Below are 25093 nucleotides of genomic sequence, written 5' to 3'. Positions count from 1 at the left end.
GGCTCAAAACAAGATTCACAATGATATAAAGAACATTTAAATCAGAGTTAGGAGTCAAAAGTTATAGCCAAAACAAGTTCTGGAAAAATCGGGAATGCTTCCCGTAAGGTTTGGTCGCGGCAACCAAAAGTCTGGTCGTGACGACTAGGTTTGAAAAACCCAAAAATCCAATTTTGAAGCTTATAAAATGCACAAACTCAACCCAAACTTCATCGAAATCATCAAATTGGTTCACAAGTCTAACATAGAGAATAATAGGTGTTAACTACATCAAAACATACCCAAGCGTAAAAATATAAATATTTGAGCTTAAATCACATAATTCAAGCTTTAAAATCCTAAAATCACACAACTCATGCCAAAATTTCCAAAAAGAACAAAGTAAAAGCTTTTTACTCAAACTCATAAAATTGGCAACAAAGTTAACTCCTAAAATCATCACGCAACTTCCAGAAGTTAAATTCAGAATTTACACAAAACAAAGGGATAGTTTACTACCTCAATGGTTCTTACAAGCTCTAACAGCAATCCCCCCCCCCCCTCTCAAATCACGCCAAATCCAACATAAAAATCAAAACTTTGCCAAGAGAGGTTACAGAGAAAGAGAGGTCAGTGGAAGTGTTCCAAAAACTAAAAAAATAACTATTTCACTTTATATTTCATCCAAAAAATGACTTAACTCATTTTTGGTAAAATTGGTCCAATGACCATTTTGCCCACAAGGCATCTAATCCACATAAATGACAACTAAGAAAAATTTAGACATTACGCTTACACAAATACATTCATATATTCTCTAATAAATTATGCTACACAATCACACAATAAAATAATTTTAGACCCTGAACTCGGTTTGGGCCCAACATACTCGGTTGTGACTGAACTGTACCAACTTGTCAAAAATTACATGCAGTAAGAAAATATAAACATACTATATAATAATATAGTCTATTAGCATAATAAATTTTGAAATTACAATTTTACCCTTCTTGGGTCAAAATTACAAAAATACTCCTAACTCATAAATGGGAACTTAAATGCGATAATTCTCAAATAAATTTCATATAAATAATTATATAATAATATAATTACTCAAATATAGTTAATTCATTTTGATTAAGACTGCTAATCCATTTACTAATCTCAGGATATTGCAGTATGGTATCTTGAGTCTTTGCTATCAATGAAAGTACCAAAATTTCGACTCGAATTTGGGTCAACTAACGTGGAGTCACAAAAAGTAAGTAAAAGTATATAGGAAAGAAAAGATAGTAAAGGTGGCACCAGGTTTGTTATAGAGGTTTGACTCCAATTTCCGTGGCAATATCCTACTCTCCTTTTGGCTGTATTTTTTTTACATACTGAACTCAAGATCATAAGGTAGCCTAGGTGAGTTTCTCAAGAATAGATAAAATTACAAATGTATTTTAGCAGAGTTTCTACGAAAAAAAGTTCTGAACCTTTTTTTAGTTGATGGAAGTCTAATATTTATAGCGAAAAAGAAATCAATCAACATTACTTACATAAAATCTACACCACAATTAACATTAAATGCACAAATTTACACCCCAATCAGCTTCCTTGGTTGGTGGGAATTGGGTGAGCTTAGATCTTGAGTGTTTGATGTGGTTATTCTAGCTTGTTGTTCACCTCTAAGAGGGTAGCATAGGTGTTTGTCACCAAGGAGGGACATATACTCTCTATTCGATTTTGAGCTGTATTGTGTTTCTTTCTTGTGAGGCATGCTTTGTCTCATGATTGAACCCTAAGCGTTAGGGTTGTGGTGTGGAGTTATTAGAGTATCTTGATGAAGCTTATTCCTTCATACTTTAAATTTGTGCATCCCAGGTCTAATCCTGGAGAGATGATGCATACTACCCTGAGCCATACCTAGGAGGGGGAATCTTCATATTATTTATTGACTTTGTTGAAAATGAGTTACTAAGCGTGATTTGATAGTTCTTAGATCATGGGGTGCGAGATATGAGTTGATATCAGGAAACCGCACCCCAAAGTCACATGGGAGCATCACCATATCACACAAGCTGTGAGGTATGTACCTCGGCGGCATAGTGTATGTCACCCAGGTGTGTGCTCCACATTAGGGAACTTCTAGCCTTAGTTCTTTTTCCCATTTGATGTTTTTGAATTACCCTTTCTTTGAAAAATGACTTATAATTGATGAAATGTACCCCAGGAAGAACTTAGGATACTACTATGCTACCCAGGTTGGGAGGCATATACCTAAACGGCATGGTGCATGCTGCCTAGGTGTATACTGTTGGGTTTTGTATCCTAAATAAAACTCATTTCAATATAATCAAATTTACTTAATAATATAGATCAAAAATAACATTTTTTATGTTGCATGGTTCACATGATTTATTTCATGATTATATGCATATAATGTATGAATTCTATTTAAGTCCAAAACATATGAATTTGTTAATGATTATAGTGTTGTCAGCACAGTGGAATATAATCTTAATTATATGTTCGAAAGTTTATTCCCTGATTTGTTAGTCCACTGGATTTAGACTGGCATGATATAATCAGCGATAGGTATTCTTACACCTTGGATAAGTGTTATGTCCTTTCCAGTACATTGGCAAAGTTTACCAGTATCAGATGTATGGACTATACATCGGAATGGACCGATATTGAACTTTGATTAGATTTGTTAAAATTTACCGTAATATCTATTCGATTCAATATCACCTGTTGATCCTAGATCAAATGATCTTAATCCTGATATGGTTAGGTTCGATCTCAAGAGTATTATACATGTTCTTTGATTTGTTAGTTAAGCCTACTTTTGAACAGTCAGGGTGATACGTACATTTTGGGAACATGATAGTATAATTGAGTGGGAGCGCTAACATAAATATGGAGTCTATAACTTCTATAAGAATTTAGAAGTGAAACGATGATATCCTTCGAGCTTGGCTAAACAGAGATAAATGGTTGAGATCTCATTTCACTTCGCTGAAATATCATTTATACGGAGCTAAGTGTTTTAAGGATAAAATACATTGAAGGTGTAACAGTAATTTAGTTCCTATTCAATGTAGATCATCTATTAGAGGGTCATTGATCAAATTAGGATTATAACAATGGATAATTAATAGTGTATCTATATCGTGGAACATATAGAGCGTTCTATATGACTAAGAGTGCAATTCCAAGTTCTAAGTGTGGATTCAATAAGGAATTAATAAGTTAGGGAATTTACTTGGTAAATTCGGTTCGACTTATTGGAGCTCGGTTATATAGGCCCATGGTCCCCATACTAGTTGAGACCATACTACTTGTAAGACTCAGTTAATTGATTTTGATTAATCAATTATAATTCTAAAGTTAGACTATGTCTAGTTTATGAATTTTCACTAAGCAAGGGAGAAATTGTAAAGAAAAGAGATTCTAGGGTTATTTATTAATTAAGAGACTTTATATGTCTAAATTAATAAATATATTAAATGAAAATATTATTTAATAATTAATTTTTAGTTATTAAATAATTAGAATTGGCATTTAAATGGTTAAATTGGAAAATTGACATTTTTGAGAAAATGGGATTGAAAAATGACAAAATGGCAAAATTGCAAAGTGAGGCCCATTATCCATATCATGGTCGGCCACTATGCAAGTGTTTTACCATTTATATTTTCATTATTTTAATGCCATACAATTCTAACCTAAACCTAGATAACTTTCTATAAATAGAAAGTGATGGCTTCAGGAAACTAAGACTTGCATATTATTTCTTTCAAAGAAAAACCTGAGCCTCCAAGCCGCCACCCTCTTCTTCTCTTTTCTTCTCTTCAATTTCGAAATGCCCTAGTGATAGAGTAGTGCCCACACACATCAAGTGGTATCTCAATCATAGTGTGGAAGATTGTGAAGAATCCCATCAACAAGAAGGAGAATCAACATCAAAGGAAGGAGAGAAAGAGATCCAGGTTCAGATCTTAATTATGTTCTGCTACAGAAAGGAATCAAGGGGTAGAGATCTGAACGGAAGGAGTCATTATATTCCGCTGCAACCAATGTAAGGTTTCATAAACTTTATATGTGTTTATTTCATTGTTTTAGAATTCATATTAGGATGTTAATGAAACATACATGGTAGTAAATCTAGATCCTGGTAAAATATTTCCAACATATACTCCACACCTGGGGCCTTCTACAATTCACTTTTTCTTTGTGCGAGGTGTATCAGACCACTTTCTTGCGAAGGGTAATTCTTAATTGGAGGATTACAGTGTGAGATGACCTAAAAGGCACCTGAATGCTGCCCAAGTGCTCCACCTTGGGCCTCTTGGGGCCTTGCTTCCTTTGCGGAGTACATTTCAGAAATCTTCTCCGTGATGATGTGTCTTCTCTATTGTGTGCCACATCACCTAGCAAAAAATTTGGATAACAGAAAAAAAAAATACATTATACTAGTGTGGTATGGAGCATTATGTATCTACTGGTCTGTACCAGACCAAACCTATGTTATTGGGTTAACATTGTGACAACATCTCTAATGGAGTGCTATAAAGATGGTTTAAATGTATTTTTTTAGCTCATATTCATAAAATTGAACTTTTACTATTGTATAATGTGGTTGAAATTTGGCACAAGCCGAAAGTTGTGTCGAATTTGGCACAATTTATAGCATTGGCTAAATTTTATACCACAATAAATATTACTTTTTTATTTACTCTTTTGCCACTCATTGATGACTTTAATAATTTTTTACATTTTAATTATATATTTAATAAGATTTTTTACATTTTTAATCATTTATTAACCTTTTTACACCTTTCTATTAAAAATAAAATTAATTTACACCTAAGCATTGGAGCACAATTATAATATTTTGGGCAAATACAATATTGGCTCATTTTTTGAGCCAAATTTAGCACAAATTTTACCCCACCCATTGGAGATGGTCTAAGTAGGTACATGAGCAATCCAAGTTTTGAACACTGGAATGCAGTGAAATAGACAATAAAGTATCTCAAGGGTACAACTAGGGTAGGACTCATCTATAGAGACACCAAAGTTAACATTGATGTCATTGGTTTTGTGGACTCTTATTATGTAGGGGACCTGGACTCGAGAAGATCACAAACATGCTATGTGTTTCAGCTAAATGGGTACACTATTTGCTAGAAAGCTAACCTACAATCAATAATGGTCCTTTCTACTACAAATGCAGAATATATGGCATGCACAGAGGCTGTAAAAGAGGTTTTATGGCTCAAGGGTATAACAAGAGAAATTAGTCTAGAACAGTCAAAGGTAACCATTTTCTGTGATAGTCAAAGTTCTCTACAACTCAGCAAGAACCAAGCCTTCCATGAGAGGACTAAGCACATTGATGTGAGGCTTCATTTTATTAGAGACATCATCTCAGAAGGCAAGGTTCAGCTGAAGAAAGTATTAATTGAAGACAATCCTTCTGATATGCTTACAAAGACACTACCAACTTCAAAATTCAAACATTGTTTGAATCTACTCAAGATTTTGCCAAAGTAGCTAGTGTGTTTCTAAAATGTTGCATTTAAAACTATATTAGAGGTCAAGGTGGAGAATCGTTAGTCTAAGTATGTGACAATTAATACAATTAGCATTAGTCTTGAAAAATTGTGTTTTTGTATGTAATAATTTATTTTTTTAAAAAAAATTAATTAAAATGCGACTATAACGACTTGCAGTAACATATTAAAAATTTGTTACTGCAGAACACAGATAGCTTGCTGTAACAGAGCAAAAACAAAAATAAATTGTGCAAAATTTTAAACTTGACTTAAGAGAATTATACATGGTATTGGTGTTCTTTCAAACACTACTAGTCCACGGGGCCACGCCCAAAAAATAAAATCCATTAGTAATAAAGTATCAAAGATTACAAAAAATAAAATTGACCTACGCGAATTTAGACTCCCTTTAATGAATTCTCGCAATCTTTTGTAATTCACTTTGCCAATATGATTTCTAAACGCCACTCCCTTCAGCTTTTGATATGCGTATGCTTACTTTCTCCTAAAGTTATAAGTCATGGACAGGTCTTCTCCCAAAGACCTCTTCTCTTGTTTAACAAAGCTCTTCACCCTATTCTAAGAACAATAAAATAGAAATTAAAACCTAGTATATCACTCTAAGTTTTCTCACAAGAAATTCTCTCTTCTCACAAATATAAAAATATAAAACAATATAACTATAAGAGATGAATTTATTTGGTTGCTCTCTAAGTCCTATTTATAACAGACAAAAACCCTAAAGACATATACAACACGTTTTTAGAGCTGTATGAAACTTTCCTAAAATAAATTATATTACTCTATAGTGACAACTCAGACAAAATCAACAATAAAGCTAAGATCACAATTTTACCTTTATTTCTTGCCATAAAAAAATTACACAATCTACTGAATTTTTATATTTCTATTCTTTTTGGTTTTTCAATGCTAACAAATCCCAACTCTATTTTGGAGGGGTAAAAGTAGAGGAAAGACATGCAATGTTGAGAGAAATGAATCTGTCAGAGGGTGTTTTTCCCCTCAAGTACTTGGGGGTGCCTCGAAGACTAACCAAATGGAAAGCAGAAGATTGCGGGGTGATTATCAAGAAAATCAAACAGTGACTTCACACTTGGGCAACAAGACATCTTTCATTTGCAGGTAGGGCTCTTCTCATTCATTCAGTTTTGCTTGGGCTTCGCAACTACTGGATGAGTATATTCATATTGCCTCATAGTATCACAAAGGAGATTGAGAAACTTTGTAGAGGATTTCTTTGGGGTTGGAATGGTAACAGGAGCAAGCTTCATGTGGCATCGTGGGAGAAAGTTTGTCTTCCTAAGAACTATGGTGGTTTAGGATTCAAAGATGGGGTCAAATGGAATCAAGCTATCCTAGCCAAATATATTTGGGCCATTTCAACCAAGAGTGACATACTTTGGGTGAAATGGGTCAATAATATATATCTCAAGAACAATTCCATTTGGACCTATGACCTTAAAAATGATTCTAGTTGGTATTGGAGAAAACTTTGTCATTTAAGGGACAAGTTTACTCCAAATGACCTTACAAGTGAAGGAGATGCTAAGGGCCGACTCAACACAAAGATGTTGTACAACAGCAAGCTACAGCAAGCAGTCTTTAAGATCAGCAGCAGCATATGGAACAACTACAACATGCCAAAACACAGGTTTATTTTCTGGCAAGCGGCCAATGACCAACTATTAACCCGGGATATTTTGCTCAATTCAAAAATTTCCCTTGACAGTGTTTTATGCCCAGTTTGTAGGGCTGAAGTTGAGTCAAACAGCCACCTCTTCTTTGCTTGTTGTCTGTCTCAGCAAGTATCAACTCAGATATGCATATGGCTTGGGAAAAACAGTTGGCCAACTGATTTTTCAAGAATGGCAAAGATGGTTAGTGAAGATCAAGAAGGATAAAATGCAGAGAATTTATACCACAGTCATGGGAGCAACAATTTACAACTTGTGGCATTTTTAACAATTTTTCGAGCTCTGTTTTGAAGATTGTTCAGGATATTAAAGATAATGTTTTCTATAGGTTATAAGTAGCAAAAAAAGGAGATTAAAAAGTATTGAGCAGATTTGTATAGAAGGATTATACTATAAGTAGCTTTTCGGGCTGTGGTGCCTTGTTTGTTTAGGTTGTAATTGTTTGTGGTTAATGAAGTTTATTCCTTCTTGAAAAAAAAGAAAAAAAAATTACACAATCTCCTATATTCATAGCAAAAATCGAAAAAGATCAATAGCCATCAATTAGAATCAATTATACATACCATATATAAATTAAATATTCACAGTTATGACCAATAAGTCTTGCATTCGATTATGTTAGTTAAGAGTATAAAGTCTAAAGTCTATAAATAGACTTTGTATTTCATTCATTAATGCAGCCTTGTAATAACTCATATATATATAAATGTATATATTCATAGGCAGCCGATTTTGTGCCCATATGTGCAAAACATGGATTGCAATCCGTGTACGGCAGGTAGGTCCCACGTTAGAATAGTTTTAATTTTTAATTATTTAATTAAGTTGGCAACCGGTTATTCTAGGTTTGGTAACCGGTTGTACATTTGTATTTTTAATTAAAAAATAAAAAAGTACAATTTAATTACTGTTCACGTCAGTTAAAGTAAGAAAAAGTACAACAGCTTTACTGTTCGTGGCAGTTAATTGTACAAATATACTGTAGGCAGTGGGTCCATGTTGTCGGAGTGGGGTTATTTTGGTATTTTACATCATGTATGTAATTTTAGAATTGTAGTTGAGTACAAAATATCACGTACCGAGTACATTAATTGTTTATGCATGCTGTTTAGTAAAATTAGTGTACAAAATATCACGTACCGAGTACAAAATATCAGGTACAGAGTACATTCATTTTTGTTTCGTAGTACATTGTTAAGAATAATTTGTTATAAATTATGAAATTATGTGTTGGTATATATTGAGTTTTACGTTGGTGTATTGTTTTTATTTTTATTATCGTGTATAAAAAAATTAATTACTATGGAAATTTTGACCTTATAAGATTGAATTTTCTTGGGTAAAATAATTTATTTGTTCATTAATTATAAATTTGAGATTTGTTGAGATAAATAGCTTAAACACGGCAAACATAACATGAAGTATATAAATGTAGAGTTTTTGAAGCAATAACTAGAGTCATAAACCTTAAAACATCAACGGTTAAAAATAGCTAGTTATATATATGAATGACCATAGTATGATTCTTGTGTGGAGGAAGGCGGTTCAGGGAAATACGCGTTGGAGTGTTCATTGAATGAGTCAGTTGTTGGTTGATTGTGTGCTGACTGTTGCCCCTGAGATCCAGTATTCTGTTGACGGTTTGGGCACCGCCGATAATCATGGCCTGATGAGCGACAAATGCGACAATGTCTTGAGTTTCTTGGGATCTGCTCCTTGTTCGGTCCTTCCCTTGGATTTCCCGTACCCTTTGTTCTCACAACTTCAGGGTCTTTAATAATGTTGGGGTTGTTACGATAGCTTCCAGGTTGTGGCGTGTGTCCTTCTGGATTGGAACTCATCTCAAATTCTTCCTTGAACATTAGAGTTAGCCGTTCAATCTCTTCCTTTGCACGCGTGTACGAATCCTCTGTTTTTGCTGCATAGAAAGTGAAGTTATAAGTTAATGAGCTGAGAGATCCAAACCTAGCCATCTCATAAATGTGCTGTTGTTCTTGTGCCGGGGGGTTAAAATGTAGGTGGAGATTTGTCTTCGCGGATTTGCTCCATCGCTTCATGAGAAGAGTATTAGGTATTCTTCTGATGTTTAATCTTTTCATTGTAGCCCATAAATGTCTACAAGGGTACCCCTGACTTTCATATAGCATGCAGCTACAGTGTAGTGCTCGTTGGCCTTCACAGTAATGAACTCGGTATCGGACTTCCGGATGCTGAAACTTTCCAATGGTGTATATCTGCCACTCTCCTTCTTGCTCCTGACTTATGACAAAATAATTATTCTCTAAATCAAGCTGCTTAGCAACCTTGTGGTACATAGTTCTTGTGTAGAATTCAGCACATTGGTTGTAGTACGTGGTCAAGCATGTAGGATTAGGTGGGTGAGGTCGAGTGCATCTGCTTTTGAAGTCATTTGCAGTCTCGTTGTGTCTGAGCTTTGAGACTGTCATATCTATGGTTGTTACAAATTCACGCAAGCAATAATTCTTCTCTAAAAATTTTTTTAGGGCTGAGTTGATCGATTCGCAACGTTGTGTGGTTCTCATTCCTGCAACGAATGAACCCCTTAAATAAGTTTCTGCCCACTGTTTTCTTGTGTCGAATGTTGTTTGGCACCATTCATTATCTGTTAGTTGTTGGGTTTCAACGACGTCTAACCATCTTGCTTCAAAATCCTCCTCCTCGTAGTAGTTGTTCATTAGATCTTTAAATCTTTTCAAGAAGATCGGATCTTTAACCTTTTTGGAAGCATTTGTATTGAGATGCCAAGCACATAGACGGTGTGTAACATCAGGCATGTGTTCCATGATGGCCTGTTTCATGGCCACATCTTGGTCAGTAACTACAACATTTGGCTTCTTATCTCCATGGCATTCGAGAAATTTTTGAAGTAGCCAACGATAGGATGGAAGCTTCTCGTGGAGGAGGAGAGCGAACCCGAAGATGCATGTGTTGAAATGGTGGTTTACGCCAATGAGAACAGTGAGAGGCTTATTGTACTCATTTGTCATGTAGGTGGTATCAAACCCTAGTACATCCCCAAAAGCCACATAGTCGACACGTGAGTTTCCATCTGCCCAAAATAAGTTAGCCAATCGATTCTCCTCGTCCACCTGATATACAACGAAGAAATTTGGATCCCTCTCTGCGAGACAATCAAGAAATCCCAACGCTCCTTCCGAGTCCGTCTCTATCTTTTCTTCTCGCTTGGCACCAGCAACCCTGTTGTATACATCTCGAAGTTGACATGGCATTCTCTCGTAACCTCCACTTTGCAAAGCAACATGAGACATTATGTTGGCAGTGTTAATTCCAACGGAGTTCATCGACCTAACTTGGGCAAGCAAGCCATCGGAAACTACTCGGTATGATCTCAAAAATTGTACCTCACTTGATGAAGCGAGGTCGTGATTGTGTATTGTGCTGAACTCTTTGCATTTCCAAGTGTTAGACGGTTGTGTGAGTAAAATACGTAATGCTGCCTGACATCCGGTTCTAGTGACATCATGAGGTCTCTTTTTTCTTTGTCTTTCCGTTATTGTGATTCTTTTGTAACCCTCGGAACAACAAACCCACCTGCGCATTACGATGACTCCGTGAGAACGTCGTACATCATCTTTTCTTGTGCCGAAACCCATCCATTTCGCGTACATTTCGTAGAATGCTTCCTATTTTCCCAGTTTGTCGAGACTCTTGCCTAGGACGTCACATATTTGAATCTCATTCACTGGTTTTGTGATATTTAGCTCTGCTGTTATGCTTTCCCATTCGTAGGTTTGTTCCTCATTCATGTTCTCTGCTTGAGACTCGGCCTCCATATTGTATCTGTTTGAATTAACAAATTAAATGATAAAGTTAATAGGTAAGGAATGGTTTTCGAGAAAGATAAAAAAAAGGACTTACTGATAAGTAACCAATTGTTCCTTCGACGTTAATGTACTGGAGTGGAGTTACATTGTTCGATTGTTATTGATATCCAAGAATTAGAGATGAAGAGTAAGGGAAAGATAGTGGTGAGTCGAGTGAAATTAGATTTTATGAGATTGAATGCCTCAGATTGTAGAGTAATATGGGTTGGTGATCACATTTAAGTGTGTTGGGCTGATATTAATGGGCCTTTGAAATATTGGAAACTCTATTCCACTGTCTTCGTACTTTTGAAAAGTGAAATAGTACAATTACATTTACTTTTGAATAAATTAATTGGAAAATAATGTTATTGTATGATTTTTGGGTTAAGAAATTTTGTTGAGTTGTATGGGTTGGTGGTAACATTTAAAATTGTTGGGCTTATATGAATGGGCCTTTACCAACCTTTTTTAATGAATTAAACCACTTCGTACGTCAGGAAAAAAGTAATAGTACATTTTTTTATTTGTGGAAAATAAAGATTGAAAAGTAAGGATGTTTTTTTTTTGGTTGAAGTGATGACATTTTTTAGTAGAATGGGTAGTTTGTCCCATTTATATATGTTGGGCATTTATATATGTTGGGCTGATATTAATGGGCCCTTCACCTACATCTTCTTATGAATTAAACCATCGTTGTACGTTAGAACAGTACCGTAGTACATTAGGTTTTTTGGGAAAACGGGATTGATGAATAATATTGACATTTGACCATACTACGTACGCCTACACGTGTATTTAATTGTGTAATTCAGAAATTTAACCACCCCTCTTTTGACACATCAGATGTGCCTAATGGAGTACATCCCAATAGAGTACAGCTAACTAAAAAACGTACTATAGGGTTATTCTCCACGACTTATATAACACACTTGAGACGTTTTCCAATCCAGCATCAAGTTTATAGAGAAATTAACTTGTAATTTAGTTATTAGCATTACATATATCAAGTATGAGTTCAGGTCCACACTGGGTTATTTTCAATGGACCAAATGAAGGTATCTATAGTAGGTACGAAGATGCTGTAAGCAAAAACACTACTTCTGATGCGTCCATAAAAATAATTCGTTATGAATCTTTCATAGAAGCTTTGTCTGCTTTATGTCTACATGGAGAGACGGGACAATGCTTCACTGGGCAGCAAGTTAGAGAACTTTGCTGTGTTAATGAGTTTCCCTGCATGTGGGATTCTGATGATGATAATGATGAAGAGGCTATCCTTAATTCTGTTTGCTCACTGTTTGATGAGGGTGAATGCTCTGGTGCAAATAAATCACCCGAACAGAACAATGTGAAAGATTCGACTGACAAAGGTGAGGACCAAAATGAAGATGATATAGAAGTTGGGGACAAAGGAGGAGTGGATACTTCTCCCAAAAACAGTAAATGATGCACTGTGTTAGTGTCCAAGTTATGTTATTTTATATTTTCAAGCTATAATGTTGTACGATCAGTATTTGTTATGAAATCTGTACTTTGGTTTATTTTGGAGTATTAATGTCACTTTCCTCATTAATTAATTGTCGAATTAAAAGTGAAGTGAATCATTGTGAAATCACAACTGCAAACAGAAAGCAAAAAAAACTTAAAATAATATAGTAGAGTTACAAACAACTACATATATAATGGAGGTAACTGCTTCAATCTCATTAAATGGCCTAACAAAAAGTTGATTCAACGGCCATATGAGATGAGTTGTAACAAAAGTACAGTATATATATATATAAAAAATACCACGATTGAAACCGAACGGATGTTCAATCAAGTTCTATAACTTGAGGGAACTTCCGTTGAGACGGAGGGCTATTGTCTCTGAACGGGGACTTTGGTCGTGAAGGACTTTCTCTTAGAGTAGTGTTTGGTGATTCTTGTTTTACATGAAGTGGGTAGTGGGGTATGGACACCTCGGTGTAGTCGAGAATGTCATCCATGATACCCTCTAATTTTTCTCTTGAAGTGTTGGCTTCTTGCATGGCGTGGGCTGAATGGTACAGGTGTTCCGCCAGTTTGTATGACTCCTGCTTGGCCTCCGTGGCTCGTAAATGAGCCTTCCTTATAAGTTTTTCGTGTTCGTGGAGAACAGACTCGAGCCTTGCACAGTTAGGACATCCTGACATGGAGGCTGAACGGAGTCTTGGACTCCGTGACGGTGTACCTACGGGTCTTGTGGAAGAAAAAGGATGCGGTGGGGATTTTTGAGGACTTGTTTCAAAAGGGTTGAAGTTTTGGTAAGGGTCCATTTGATTTAGGAAATAGTAAAACGGGGTTTCAAAAAAATACTTAGTTTGTATAACCTAACCTTTACTTATATAGTGGTTTGGTGGGTTGATGTACACGTGATTGGGTTCATGTAATAATAATGGATTTTTTTTTCCCAATTAAACCATTTAATAGTTAATAAATTTTGACAATGGTAATATCCACTTACGACAATCTCAGAAATCCCAATTTACCCATTTAGTTAACCAATTTTAATAGAAGGAGAAGGTCAATCAAATCCAAACAAAATCTAAGTAATATCGGGAAAGTACTATGTGATGTGACATTTTTCTATTAAAAAAAAAGTGCGTACGGTTTTATGATTTAAATAATAATTTCCAGAATTAAAGTAAAAATAAAAATGTCACATCACCATCTTGAAATAATAAGTACATGGTTTAAATGGTGAAATAAAAAATGTGATATGACATCCACTCATTTCAGTAGTCAATAATTTATTAAAATTTGACATCATAATCGTTGTTGGGACCACTATCATAGTTAATTAACTTAGTTTTGTTAATTTTGTTGGGTAATACTATCATAGGGACTACTATCGTATTAAAGCTGACCTAATTCATTTGTCCAAATTTTAATAACAAAAATGTGATATTAGTATATTAGAGCCCAACAAATATTAAATCTCCTTAAGTAATATACGTAGGTTTCGTGTTTGCATATAGTATCTTAATTCACTCAAATCAGGGAATCCCATGAGATCTGCATGTACTGAGTTTGATTTGACGTTACACTGTGACATCTCTGACGTACGTTATTTAAAGTATAGGAAATATTCCATTTAACGTCAGTGAGTACACTGTGGGACGTAGACAGAAAATTAAATATTGATAAGACAACAATTGGTTTTTTTAGTGAGTATGTAGAAATTAAAATTAGAGGAAATAGTCCATACTTGGTTAAGAAGATTACAATACTTGGACAATTTTTAAATAATTCCCAACAATATAAGAACGTGGACTATTAAGAATGGGTAGTAGTCCAAATTTAGTACAACTCCTAAATAGGAAATGGTTTAAACTGTATTAAAATAAGTATTTTACGAATAAATATGTCCGAAATTATAGTTTACATTTGACAAAAAATTGTAATTATCTCATTAAATTCAAATATTGAGTAAACATAATTGCACCATACTGTATTTACGATGTCAAGTACTGTGCACATATATTGATGTACGTTATTCTCAAACTTGAACTTACTGAGATATGGGAGATCCAGCTTCTGCCGTACATTGAAATACGTCCCAAATATATTTGCTAATTAATTTGTGGGAACCACATTACAATTTTTCACATCTTGATTACAATAAAGTATTCAACATTACAAATTTCCAATATTAAAAGTGAACACCCAACTACCATTACCATGAAGATGTTATGAATCCGTGTTGGTAAAATTAATATTAAATATTTACATTTAAAACCTGATTTGACTAGACTGTACAACCTATCAATGAAGATGACTTTGTCAATGCATTGGAAAAAGGCATGTGGAAAACCCAACCAAATGGTGATGTGAGTTCAAATTTCAAATGAAATAATATTTAAAAATAATAATTAATGATTTCGAAGGTATTACTAATTACTTGATAGTTATATGTCATTATTTTACTAATTTTTTACCATTAATCCGTATAATGTCACATCAGTAGGGTGTACGATGTACTTTGAAAACCCTAGCTGATCCACTTATTTTATTATGGAATTATTTTTTAAAATCTGACATTGCAAGTGTTGTTCATAACTTATTGGAAATAGTGAAACTCAATGGCACATATTCGGTCAACATAGTTCCATTCCAAATAAAATTTTAAGTTTACAGTTACAAAGACATACACAATAGAACAGAATTTGTACATAACATAGTTCTATCCCAAAATAAATTTAATTACGATGTTTTTTACACTGAAAATATAGGTTGTATTGAGATATACTATAATATCGGTACTGTTATCACATGATGCTTTATATGACTCATGACTTTAGTTTTCCACCCCGCGTGTCGATTTTGGTCCAGTGTTTGGCGCACCGACGGTAGTGAATATGATAACACTCATCCCTCGATGGCCTTGTGGACTGCAGGAGGTTGGGTGAGGTTCGGTAGGATGGCATATTTGGCGGCGTCTCAAGTAGTTCCGTGCAGCCTAATCCACCCATCCGAACCCTTCGTCCACATTACCTGAATATACATGTAGTACGTACATAAAATTTCTAAGAATCAATTTGTAATAATATACTATTGAAATAAATAGACAAAAATAGTTGAGTTATTACCCAGAATTGTTATGAGATGATTGATTGAATTGCTGAAATTTCCTTGATGCACCTACAACACATGGTTGTAGTGCATACCAATCCTTCTGTTTACACATCTTCACTTCGGTGCAACAACAATACATAATTTATTTTTTTCATATATTATCCCTACACATATGTCTACAGGAAGGGAGTGAGTTCTCTAGGAAAGAGAACAATACTAAATTGAGGTGTGAAGGAGTAAGGACAGGTAGAGGGGTATATATAGTACTTGTGGATGTGATTGTGTTGTGTAGTCTTTTGAAAAATTTTAAAAAAAAATAATTAATACAAACTGGTACGGCTAAAGATGGGGTGATATGACACCAATATAAATCTGATTTTGTCAATGCATTGAAAACCGTTAGTTCAACATACCCAACCAACTAATAAATTTTCCTTGAAAGACGTAAATTGAACCAACCTATTGACCGGTTTTGTTATGGTTTGGTTCAGTTTGTACGTGTAAGAAATTAGTACAATTTGTGAGAAAAATAATTGTTATTAGTTTGTATCAGAATACTAATTTCCAATAATCAGTTGACATGTGTACGATGTATTACCTTCGTTAATAAAATAAAAAAAATTTATTTAAATATACAAACCTTTGAAGTCAATATGAATGAAAATAATGTTTTAATTTAAATATACATTTTGAATTTTGACTGGGTTAATATCAATGAAACTTAATTTTTGTCTTATGTTAATAAAAACTCCTACAGTACATATGATGTGACATATAACTATGTAAAACTCAGCCAAGTACGTTTTTATAATAAAATAATAATTTCAACACTTAAAGTAAACAACAAATCCTTGAAAACCCTAAAAAACGATTTTAAATAAATGAGGAAGACCTTTTTTGTATTTTAAAATAATAAACATTTTAATAATATTTTTCCATCACTCCATATACGGTCAAATCAGTAGGTTGTACTATACACTTGAATAACCTAAAATAAAAATTACGTAGAAATCTGTTATTACTATAATTAAATTATTCAACTAATTCTGTTCGTAATAAAATTACAGAATTTATTAAAAAGAAAATCAAGTAATAAAGTACTATTTATTTTTTTGATCTAAGTCAAATATTGTATGTATATTTTGTAGTACAATTTTCTTAAAAAAAATGATTTTAATAATTAATTAATATCTCATTGATTGGGACAAGATACCGTAAAATACGGTTGTTTAATTTTTGGTATTGTTTATTAGTAGATTTAATATAAACCAGTTAACCATGTACATCTTCAGATTGAGCGTCAAATAAAAATAAAAGACAAATTATGCAACCAATTAATTATCATAATTATTTTAGTACGTAAATTGATTAATTATCATTATTATTTGATACTGTAAACATACATTGTATTGAGATGAATTTGTACATATACTATAACATCGGGACTCTTATTACATGAGGAAGCAATTTGACCTAAGACTGTAAAAAATGCTGACATTTTCCTCCCGCATATCTTTTCTTCAAGGGTCTGGCGCACCGTTGTGTCAAATATTATAACACTCATTCCTCTGTGGCCTTGTCCACTCGGGAGGTTAAGGTTCGGTAGGATGACATATCTGGGTGGCCGTTTTGGAAGTAGTTCCCTCCACCCTACTCCACCCATCCCAAACCTTCGTCAACATTTCCTGAATATACATGTACCACATACATAAAATTTTTAAGAAACAATTTGTAATAATATACTATTGAAATAAATAGACATAAAGAGTTGAGTTATTACCGAAATTTGTTATGAGATGATTGATTGAATTGCTGAAATTCCCTTGATGCACCTACAACACACGGTTGCAGTGCATACCAATCCTTCTGTTTACACATCTTCACTTTGGTGCAACAACAATACATAATTTATTTTTTTAATATATTATACACACGTCTACATATAGGGAGTGAGTTGTCTAGGATAGAAAACAATACGAAATTGTGAAGGAGTAAGGAGAGGTAGAGGGGTATATATAGTACTTGTGGATGTGATTGTTGAGTGTAGTCTTGACAAAAATTTAAAAATAATAATTAATATAACCCTAGGTACGGCTACAAATAACCTAAAGCTATTTATTTGACTTTTTCAATCCCTTGAAAAACGTAATATCAACAAACCCAACCCCCTACTAACTTTTCCTTGGAAGACGTAATTCGAACCAATATGCATGCTCGGTTTTGTTCTGAATTGGTTGACTGTGGTAAACAAAAATTATGTATTTAAATAAGGTAAATGTTGTTCCCATTGTTATCACATGTAGCAACAAATATCCTAATATTATGTCCAAATAAACATGTGTGGCCAAATGAATAAGAAATTAAATTAGGATGTTTACTAATAATGAAAACTCAATATTTTTTTAAATACGATTTTAATATTTCATTAAAATATTATTCGTTGGAATAAATATTGCAATAATTTTTGTAAGATTACATTAACGTATTAATCGTTGGAATCAAGATTATAATAATTTTTTGAATACTATATAAATATAGATATTTAATAACAAAACCGTTTAATGTTATGAATACAATAGTAGTTTGAGACAAGAAGTGACTCTAGTAATAAAGTCAGGAGAATAGTGAATCTGGTACGCTTCATGATGAACTGAGTACATACTCAGCCCAAACAACCTAAATTCATAGTGCGACTTCTGCCATACTGCATCGTTGTCACTCTGTACAATCCTAGGTCGAACTTGATTCGGTGAGTTCGTTAGAAGAGGAGTGACTCCGGTACCCAACAACAAACTTCACTACATACTGTGTCACCACGCCCGTAAACACCGCAAGTGACAGCGTCAGTACTACGAATGGTTGACTGTCGCGCCGTACAACCCTAGCTCGAACTGGATTTGGTGAGTTTGTTAGGAGGATAGTGACTCCGGTACACCAAAGCTAACTTGACTACATACTCTGTGTCACAGGGCCCGTAAACACCGCAAGTGACAGCGTCAGTACTACGAATGGTTGAGTGTCACTCCGTACAACCCTAGGTCGAACTGGATTCAGTGAGTTCGTTAGGAGGAAAGTGACTCCAGTACACCAAAGCTAACTTGACTACATACTCTGTGTCACCTTAACCAAAAAACACCGCCTGTAATAGTGTGAGTGCTATGAAAGGTTGACTGCCGCTCAGTAGAACCCTAGCCCCAGAGGATGTTCAGTGAGTTCGTCATGAGGATAGTGACTCCGGTACACGAATGGTGACATGAGTACTTACTGTGTGTCACCTTAACCAAAAAACACCGCCAGTAACAGTGTGAGTGCTATGAACGGTTGACTGCCGCTCATTAGAACCCTAGCCCGAGAGGATGTTCAGTGAGTTCGTCATGAGGATAGTGACTCCGGTACACGAGTGGTGACATGAGTACTTACTGTGTGTCACATTAACCAAAAAACACCGCCTGTAACAGTGTGGGTGCTATGAACGGTTGACTGCCGCTCATTAGAACCCTAGCCCGAGAGGATGTTCAGTGAGTTCGTCATGAGGATAGTGACTCCGGTACACGAGTGGTGACATGAGTACTTACTGTGTGTCACCTTAACCAAAAAACACCGCCTGTAACAGTGTGAGTGCTATGAAAGGTTGACTGCCGCTCAGTAGAACCCTAGCCCCATAGGATGTTCAGTGAGTTCGTCATGAGGATAGTGACTCCGGTACACGAGTGGTGACATGAGTACTTACTGTGTGTCACCTTAACCAAAAAACACCGCCTGTAACAGTGTGAGTGCTATGAAAGGTTGACTGCCGCTCAGTAGAACCCTAGCCCCAGAGGATGTTCAGTGAGTTCGTCATGAGGATAGTGACTCCGGTACACGAATGGTGACATGAGTACTTACTGTGTGTCACCTTAACCAAAAAACACCGCCTGTAACAGTGTGAGTGCTATGAAAGGTTGACTGCCGCTCATTAGAACCCTAGCCCCAAAGGATGTTCACTGAGTTCGTCATGAGGATAGTGACTCCGGTACACGAGTGGTGACATGAGTACTTATTGTGTGTCACATTAACTAAAAAACACCGCCAGTAATAGTGTGAGTGCTATGAAAGGTTGACTGCCGCTCAGTAGAACCCTAGCCCCAGAGGATGTTCAGTGAGTTCGTCATGAGGATAGTGACTCCGGTACACGAGTGGTGACATGAGTACTTACTGTGTGTCACCTTAACCAAAAAACACCGCCTGTAACAGATTGAGTGCTATGAAAGGTTGACTGCCGTTCAGTAGAACCCTAGCCCTAGAGGATGTTCAGTGAGTTCGTCATGAGGATAGTGACTCCGGTACACGAATGGTGACATGAGTACTTACTGTGTGTCACATTAACCAAAAAACACCGCCAGTAATAGTGTGAGTGCTATGAACGGTTCACTGCCGCTCAGTAGAATCATAGCCCGAGAGGATGGTCAGTGAGTTCGTCATGAGGATAGTGACTCCGGTACACGAATGGTGACATGAGTACTTACTGTGTGTCACATTAACCAAAAAACCCCGCCAGTAACAGTGTCTGTGCTATGAATGGTTGACTGCCGCTCAGTAGAACCCTAGCCCCAAAGGATGTTCAGTGAGTTCGTCAGGAGGATAGTGACTCCGGTACACGAATCGTAACCTGAGTACTTACTTTGTGTCACATTAACCAAAAAACCCCGCCAGTAACAGTGTGAGTGCTATGAACAGGAGGATAGTGACTTTGGTACACCAATTGTAACCTGAGTACTTACTGTGTGTCAGAGATACTGATAGTAACAGGATGTTCATTGATAACTGTGCGAATATTTTTGAAACAAGGATGACATTGTTACCATAACGAACCCCCCGTGAAAAATTGTAAATTTTTAAAAAATATTCCAACATGTAATTTTCGGCTTCACGATTGAGACTATGATAGAAACAGGATGTTCACTGTAGACAACACTAAACTTTTTTAACCTTTTTTTTAAACCAATCTATACATGCGGTTTTTCCAATTTCTCAAACCGCACTCGCACCGCGAAACTAAAAATCGCAGAACTCGCACTGCGGAAAATGGTGCGATGCGGTACAGTTTTTTCGATTTGGACTATTACCAATAATTAAACTATCACAAATACAACAAAACTTGAGCAACAGTTGTCAAAAATTAAATTTCAATCAACGTAAATTAAAATATTTAATATTTACTAATATTATTTAATGGATTTAACAAATATTTAGTATTCAAATATGGGACGTACACTGTTCACTCGATGGACCTTGTCAATTCACACAACACTAAAATATTATTTTAAAAGAAAGGATTGCTTGTGACATGACATGATACGCTTCCCAACGAAACAATCAGCCATGCCCTATTATGTTGTACGAATTAGGTTTTGAAATTGGGGTTTATTTTGGCACCAACATTGATCAAGTTAAAGGTGAATGTGAGAAAATTTTAAAAAAATAATCATTTTCCCACCACTAACTCATTTGGAACAGCCTATATATAAACAGGTGCCCCCTTTCCTTGTGAGTAACACACATTATCTCCACCATAGTTAGAACAAAAAAAAAAAAATTGTATACCCAACATGGTGGAGAAGACTCATGCGGGTTCGATGGGGGTGGTCCGCCTTGGAGAAATTCACTTCAGGGACACCCCCATTGCTACTGTGGTGATCTAGCTTATGTTTGGACTTCTAGTAGTAGAGCAAATCCTGGTCGTCGATTCTTCGGATGTCCACACTATGTAAGAGTTTTGTGTTTTTAGATTCAAAAGTACTTCTCATTTATGTTTTCTGTACTTAGGCAGCCATGATAAACTAATAGGGTTATTTTCAACTCAGGAGAACGATGAAAGTCGAGGATGTGATTACTTTTGTTGGATCGATAAATCACATGTTAAGAGAAGTACAGATGCTACACCTGGATTGCGAAACCAAATCAAGATTTTGGAAGAAGATAAGAAATGCAATGAGAATGTTATTAGAAAATTAATTTTTATCATTTTTATTTGCCTTTTCATCATTGTCCAACTTATATTGCGTTAAAGATATGGGTTGTCGCAAAATGCAAATGTTTTGTATATCTTATGTTTTCAAAACTTGTTTAACTTAATTGTGTAGAACTTAATAGATGCGTGTGGATGATGACGAAAATTACATTTGGTATGAAGTACCCACTACGTTCTCAAAATTAACATTTGGTATAAAGTACCCACTACATTCTCCAAATTATATGTTTTCTACATTTCTAATTTCTGTAGCAAATTTCCTCAATGGGTTCAATGTGAAGTTGCAAAATTATATGTTATTCACATCTTCGTATTTGTTATGTGAAGTAGCGCAATGAGAATGTTCTATATTCCATATTTTTCCTCATTACTATGTTATGAAAAACCAAATTTAAGGGGGCTATTGTCTATTTACATTTGGTTAAAGTAATGGGAGTTGATATGGTATGGTCAATCTTTTTTTTTTAATATGTTCTCAAAACTCAGTTTAAAGTTGAATGAGTACAAAGATTTGGTAACTAACATCAAACAATTAACAAGTCACCTTTGTCGTTATTTGTAATGTTATAGTACATGTGTTTTGAAAATTCGGTTTAAACTTTAATGACTACAAAGATTTGGTAAGATTAGGCAACTAACATGATTTCCTTCAAATAATTAAGAAGAAGTCACCTCTTAACCAAAAAAACAAATAAAGAAAATTAAGAAGTCACCTTTGTCGTGATTTCTAATGGTATAGTACAAATCATAAAGTTTTCGGGTTAAATAATTTCTGTGAAGTACAATCAACTACTTCTGAGTATGGGTACATTGTAAGATTGTTATGGTGTGAGTACAAAGATTTGCTAAGTATGGTTTAATATATTCTCAAAACTAAAATAAACACAAGTCTGTGAACATAATAACCAGTTCCAAACGTCAACTAATAAAAACAGATGTCTAAATCCAAATGCTCCCAAATCCAAACTAAACAACACACAAATAACACAACCTATGCTCCCAAATCCAAACTACACAACACACTAATAAGACAACCTATTAATAACACAAGTGTTTTTTACAGACTATTCACCATATGAAATCTTAGTCTTGCTAGACTGAAACCTAGGGGAGGCTCTTGACGGGGGAAACATGTTTGCATGGCGAGACTTCGCTGTACTGAACCGAGGATCGCGTGGAGACTTTGACGGACTACGCAAAGGGGCCGAGGATGATGCAAATGAGCTGCCTTGTGCAGCCCTACGATCTTCAACCACTTTGGTACGAATTTCATTTTGTTCATCAGTTATGATCCTCGCAGCGATTTCCAAACGTGCCTCAACCGGGTGAAACTGTGGCACAATACAGAAACAAAAACAAAAACTTAGAAAATGTAATTAACTCTAATCAACTTGACAGTAAAACACCGAATAATATTTAAATTACACAACGTTAATCTCAATCAAACTTGCGTACTACATTCTGAAATAACTAAACAGTGGTATACCTCATCAACTACTTCTTCCTCATTGGCCACAACCTCCATGTACTTCATGACGTATACACCGCAATCTCGGTCATTGTCTTGTTGAGGAAGCCCGCGATCTTTCCTGTCATATCCGAAATCCACGAAAGTCACATTCTTCGACCTATTCTCCTCAAACAAAAGGTCCAACGTCGACAACTGCAAACATATACAATTAGTTAGATTCAATGAAGAATGAGTTCACATCAAACAATGAAACTTTGCAAGTTTACCATTTCTTTCGTAGCCTCCACACGATACTTCTCATGCATTGCGGTGTGTAGGGAGTCCAGAAATGAGACAACCTTGGACTTCATATTTACTTCGCCACCAAACCAATGTGGTGCACCTTCTAGAGTCAACACCGGCACAAACATCTACAATTGAATAGAGGAACAATAAAGTCAAAAATAATTTGAAATTACAGACCATATAGATATTCGACACTACAATGACCAATATGCATCGCTAACATATCTCAGTTTTCAAAATTACAATTAAGAACGACCATGTGTATATCATGAAGTACCTTGACGCATTTTTCGAAGTTGTCTTCGTAAAACAGTTTTGACCACTCCCGGTCTTTCGCAATCCTCTTCACATTAAACGAACCGAGAGTTTTTTGCTGCAAAAGCATTGTTCATCTTGTCAAGTAACAGAAATTACAACCAAACTGAATTACAAAATTTAAAATAAGTTGTACAGCAAAGCAATTACCGAGATGCGAGTGGGCATGTACCAAACACGAGGTTGGTCAGGTAATCGACTATCACGTTCGTACTTGTTCATTAGTATAGAAAAACAGTCAATGATCTGCAACAAAATGAAATATGATTTACACATGTACAATAAATGATACATATTTAGTTAATACTTTGACACTTACGGATCCCTCAACTTCTCGCAACGGTCGCAACGATGCCATGCACCTCCTATCCACTTCAAACTTTCAAAATTTCGCAAGCACATATCTGATTCAATTGTAATCAATGTAACTGTTATTAAAAATTTCTACAAGTATATCATAATGAGAAATAAGAAAATAACATTTACTTACCCCGGATCTAATGTGTTGCTAAAAATAAACTTGTAAAACCCATATTGGTTACGGGGGATCGCTTCCTTCGTCTTGAAAGGCCCGACAACAGTTCTGCCCGACTCAATAAATTGCTCGTACGCCTTATCGTTGAAGTCATCCTCAATTAAAGGCACATTCTCCGACTGTGTCTTCTTTGATTTGACGAGGGCTTTGCCTTTATTCCAGAAAGATGCCACTTCGACTATATCAAAGTCCTCATCGTCGAAGGTCTTATGTGCAGCACCTTCATCTTCAACAGATTTTGTAACAGATAGTGAAAGCGTACTTATAGATTCCACCACATTTTCGTCGGATAGACCAACAACATTAGTCTTCGAACGGACAGGGGACTTCAACGGGGACTCCTCCACGGCCTGGCTGCACTCCGCCTTCTTCCCCGTTTCCGCAGCAGCATCCTCCTCCAACTCTCGGTCAATACCACCGACACCTTCTCCTTTGTCCATAAATTTCAAAGAAAATGATCTCAACTGAGACTTTAACTCATTGGAGAAGTACTCCTTCAACTCGTTGATAGAGCTGACAAAGTGGTCACTGCTCTTTCTTCCTTCCGAGTCGGAGTAGTAGTTGGGCAGTATTACGGGATTCAAAGTGAGCGTTATCTGTTAAACATAACAAATTTAATTTTTCAAACCCAAAATAATTAATATCAACTGAAATCACATTACCACATTATAACCAAAATTCGATGTACCTTGTCGCTGTTGGGACCCCCATTGTCTTTCACAAATTTGTAAGCGGACTTACATTGTTTGCTACCCCAAAAATCAACTTGGAGCACTGTTCGGTCGACATA

At 35.5% G+C, this 25093-nt stretch overlaps 2 protein-coding genes across 2 annotated transcripts; both read right to left on the bottom strand.

The window, feature by feature from the left end:
- Positions 1-8739: 8739 nt before the first annotated feature.
- LOC133036782 (protein FAR1-RELATED SEQUENCE 5-like) lies at positions 8740-10893 on the bottom strand. The gene has a single exon (XM_061113518.1). It carries the CDS (start codon positions 10891-10893, stop codon positions 8740-8742), a length of 2154 nt encoding a protein of 717 aa, XP_060969501.1.
- An 11645-nt stretch (positions 10894-22538) lies between these two features.
- Positions 22539-24891, bottom strand: LOC115717546 (uncharacterized). The gene is made up of 5 exons (XM_061114833.1): positions 24088-24891; positions 23919-24014; positions 23731-23826; positions 23184-23578; positions 22539-23028 (listed from the first exon to the last, which is right to left on the bottom strand). The coding sequence occupies exons 1-4, from the start codon at positions 24124-24126 to the stop codon at positions 23408-23410; spliced, it is 402 nt and encodes a 133-aa protein (XP_060970816.1). The 5' UTR covers positions 24127-24891; the 3' UTR covers positions 22539-23028; positions 23184-23407.
- Positions 24892-25093: the final 202 nt, after the last annotated feature.

This window comes from Cannabis sativa, chromosome 4 (assembly GCF_029168945.1).
Source record: "Cannabis sativa cultivar Pink pepper isolate KNU-18-1 chromosome 4, ASM2916894v1, whole genome shotgun sequence".
Taxonomy (NCBI): Eukaryota; Viridiplantae; Streptophyta; class Magnoliopsida; order Rosales; family Cannabaceae; genus Cannabis; species Cannabis sativa.
This window is presented reverse-complemented; position numbering and strand designations above follow the sequence as displayed.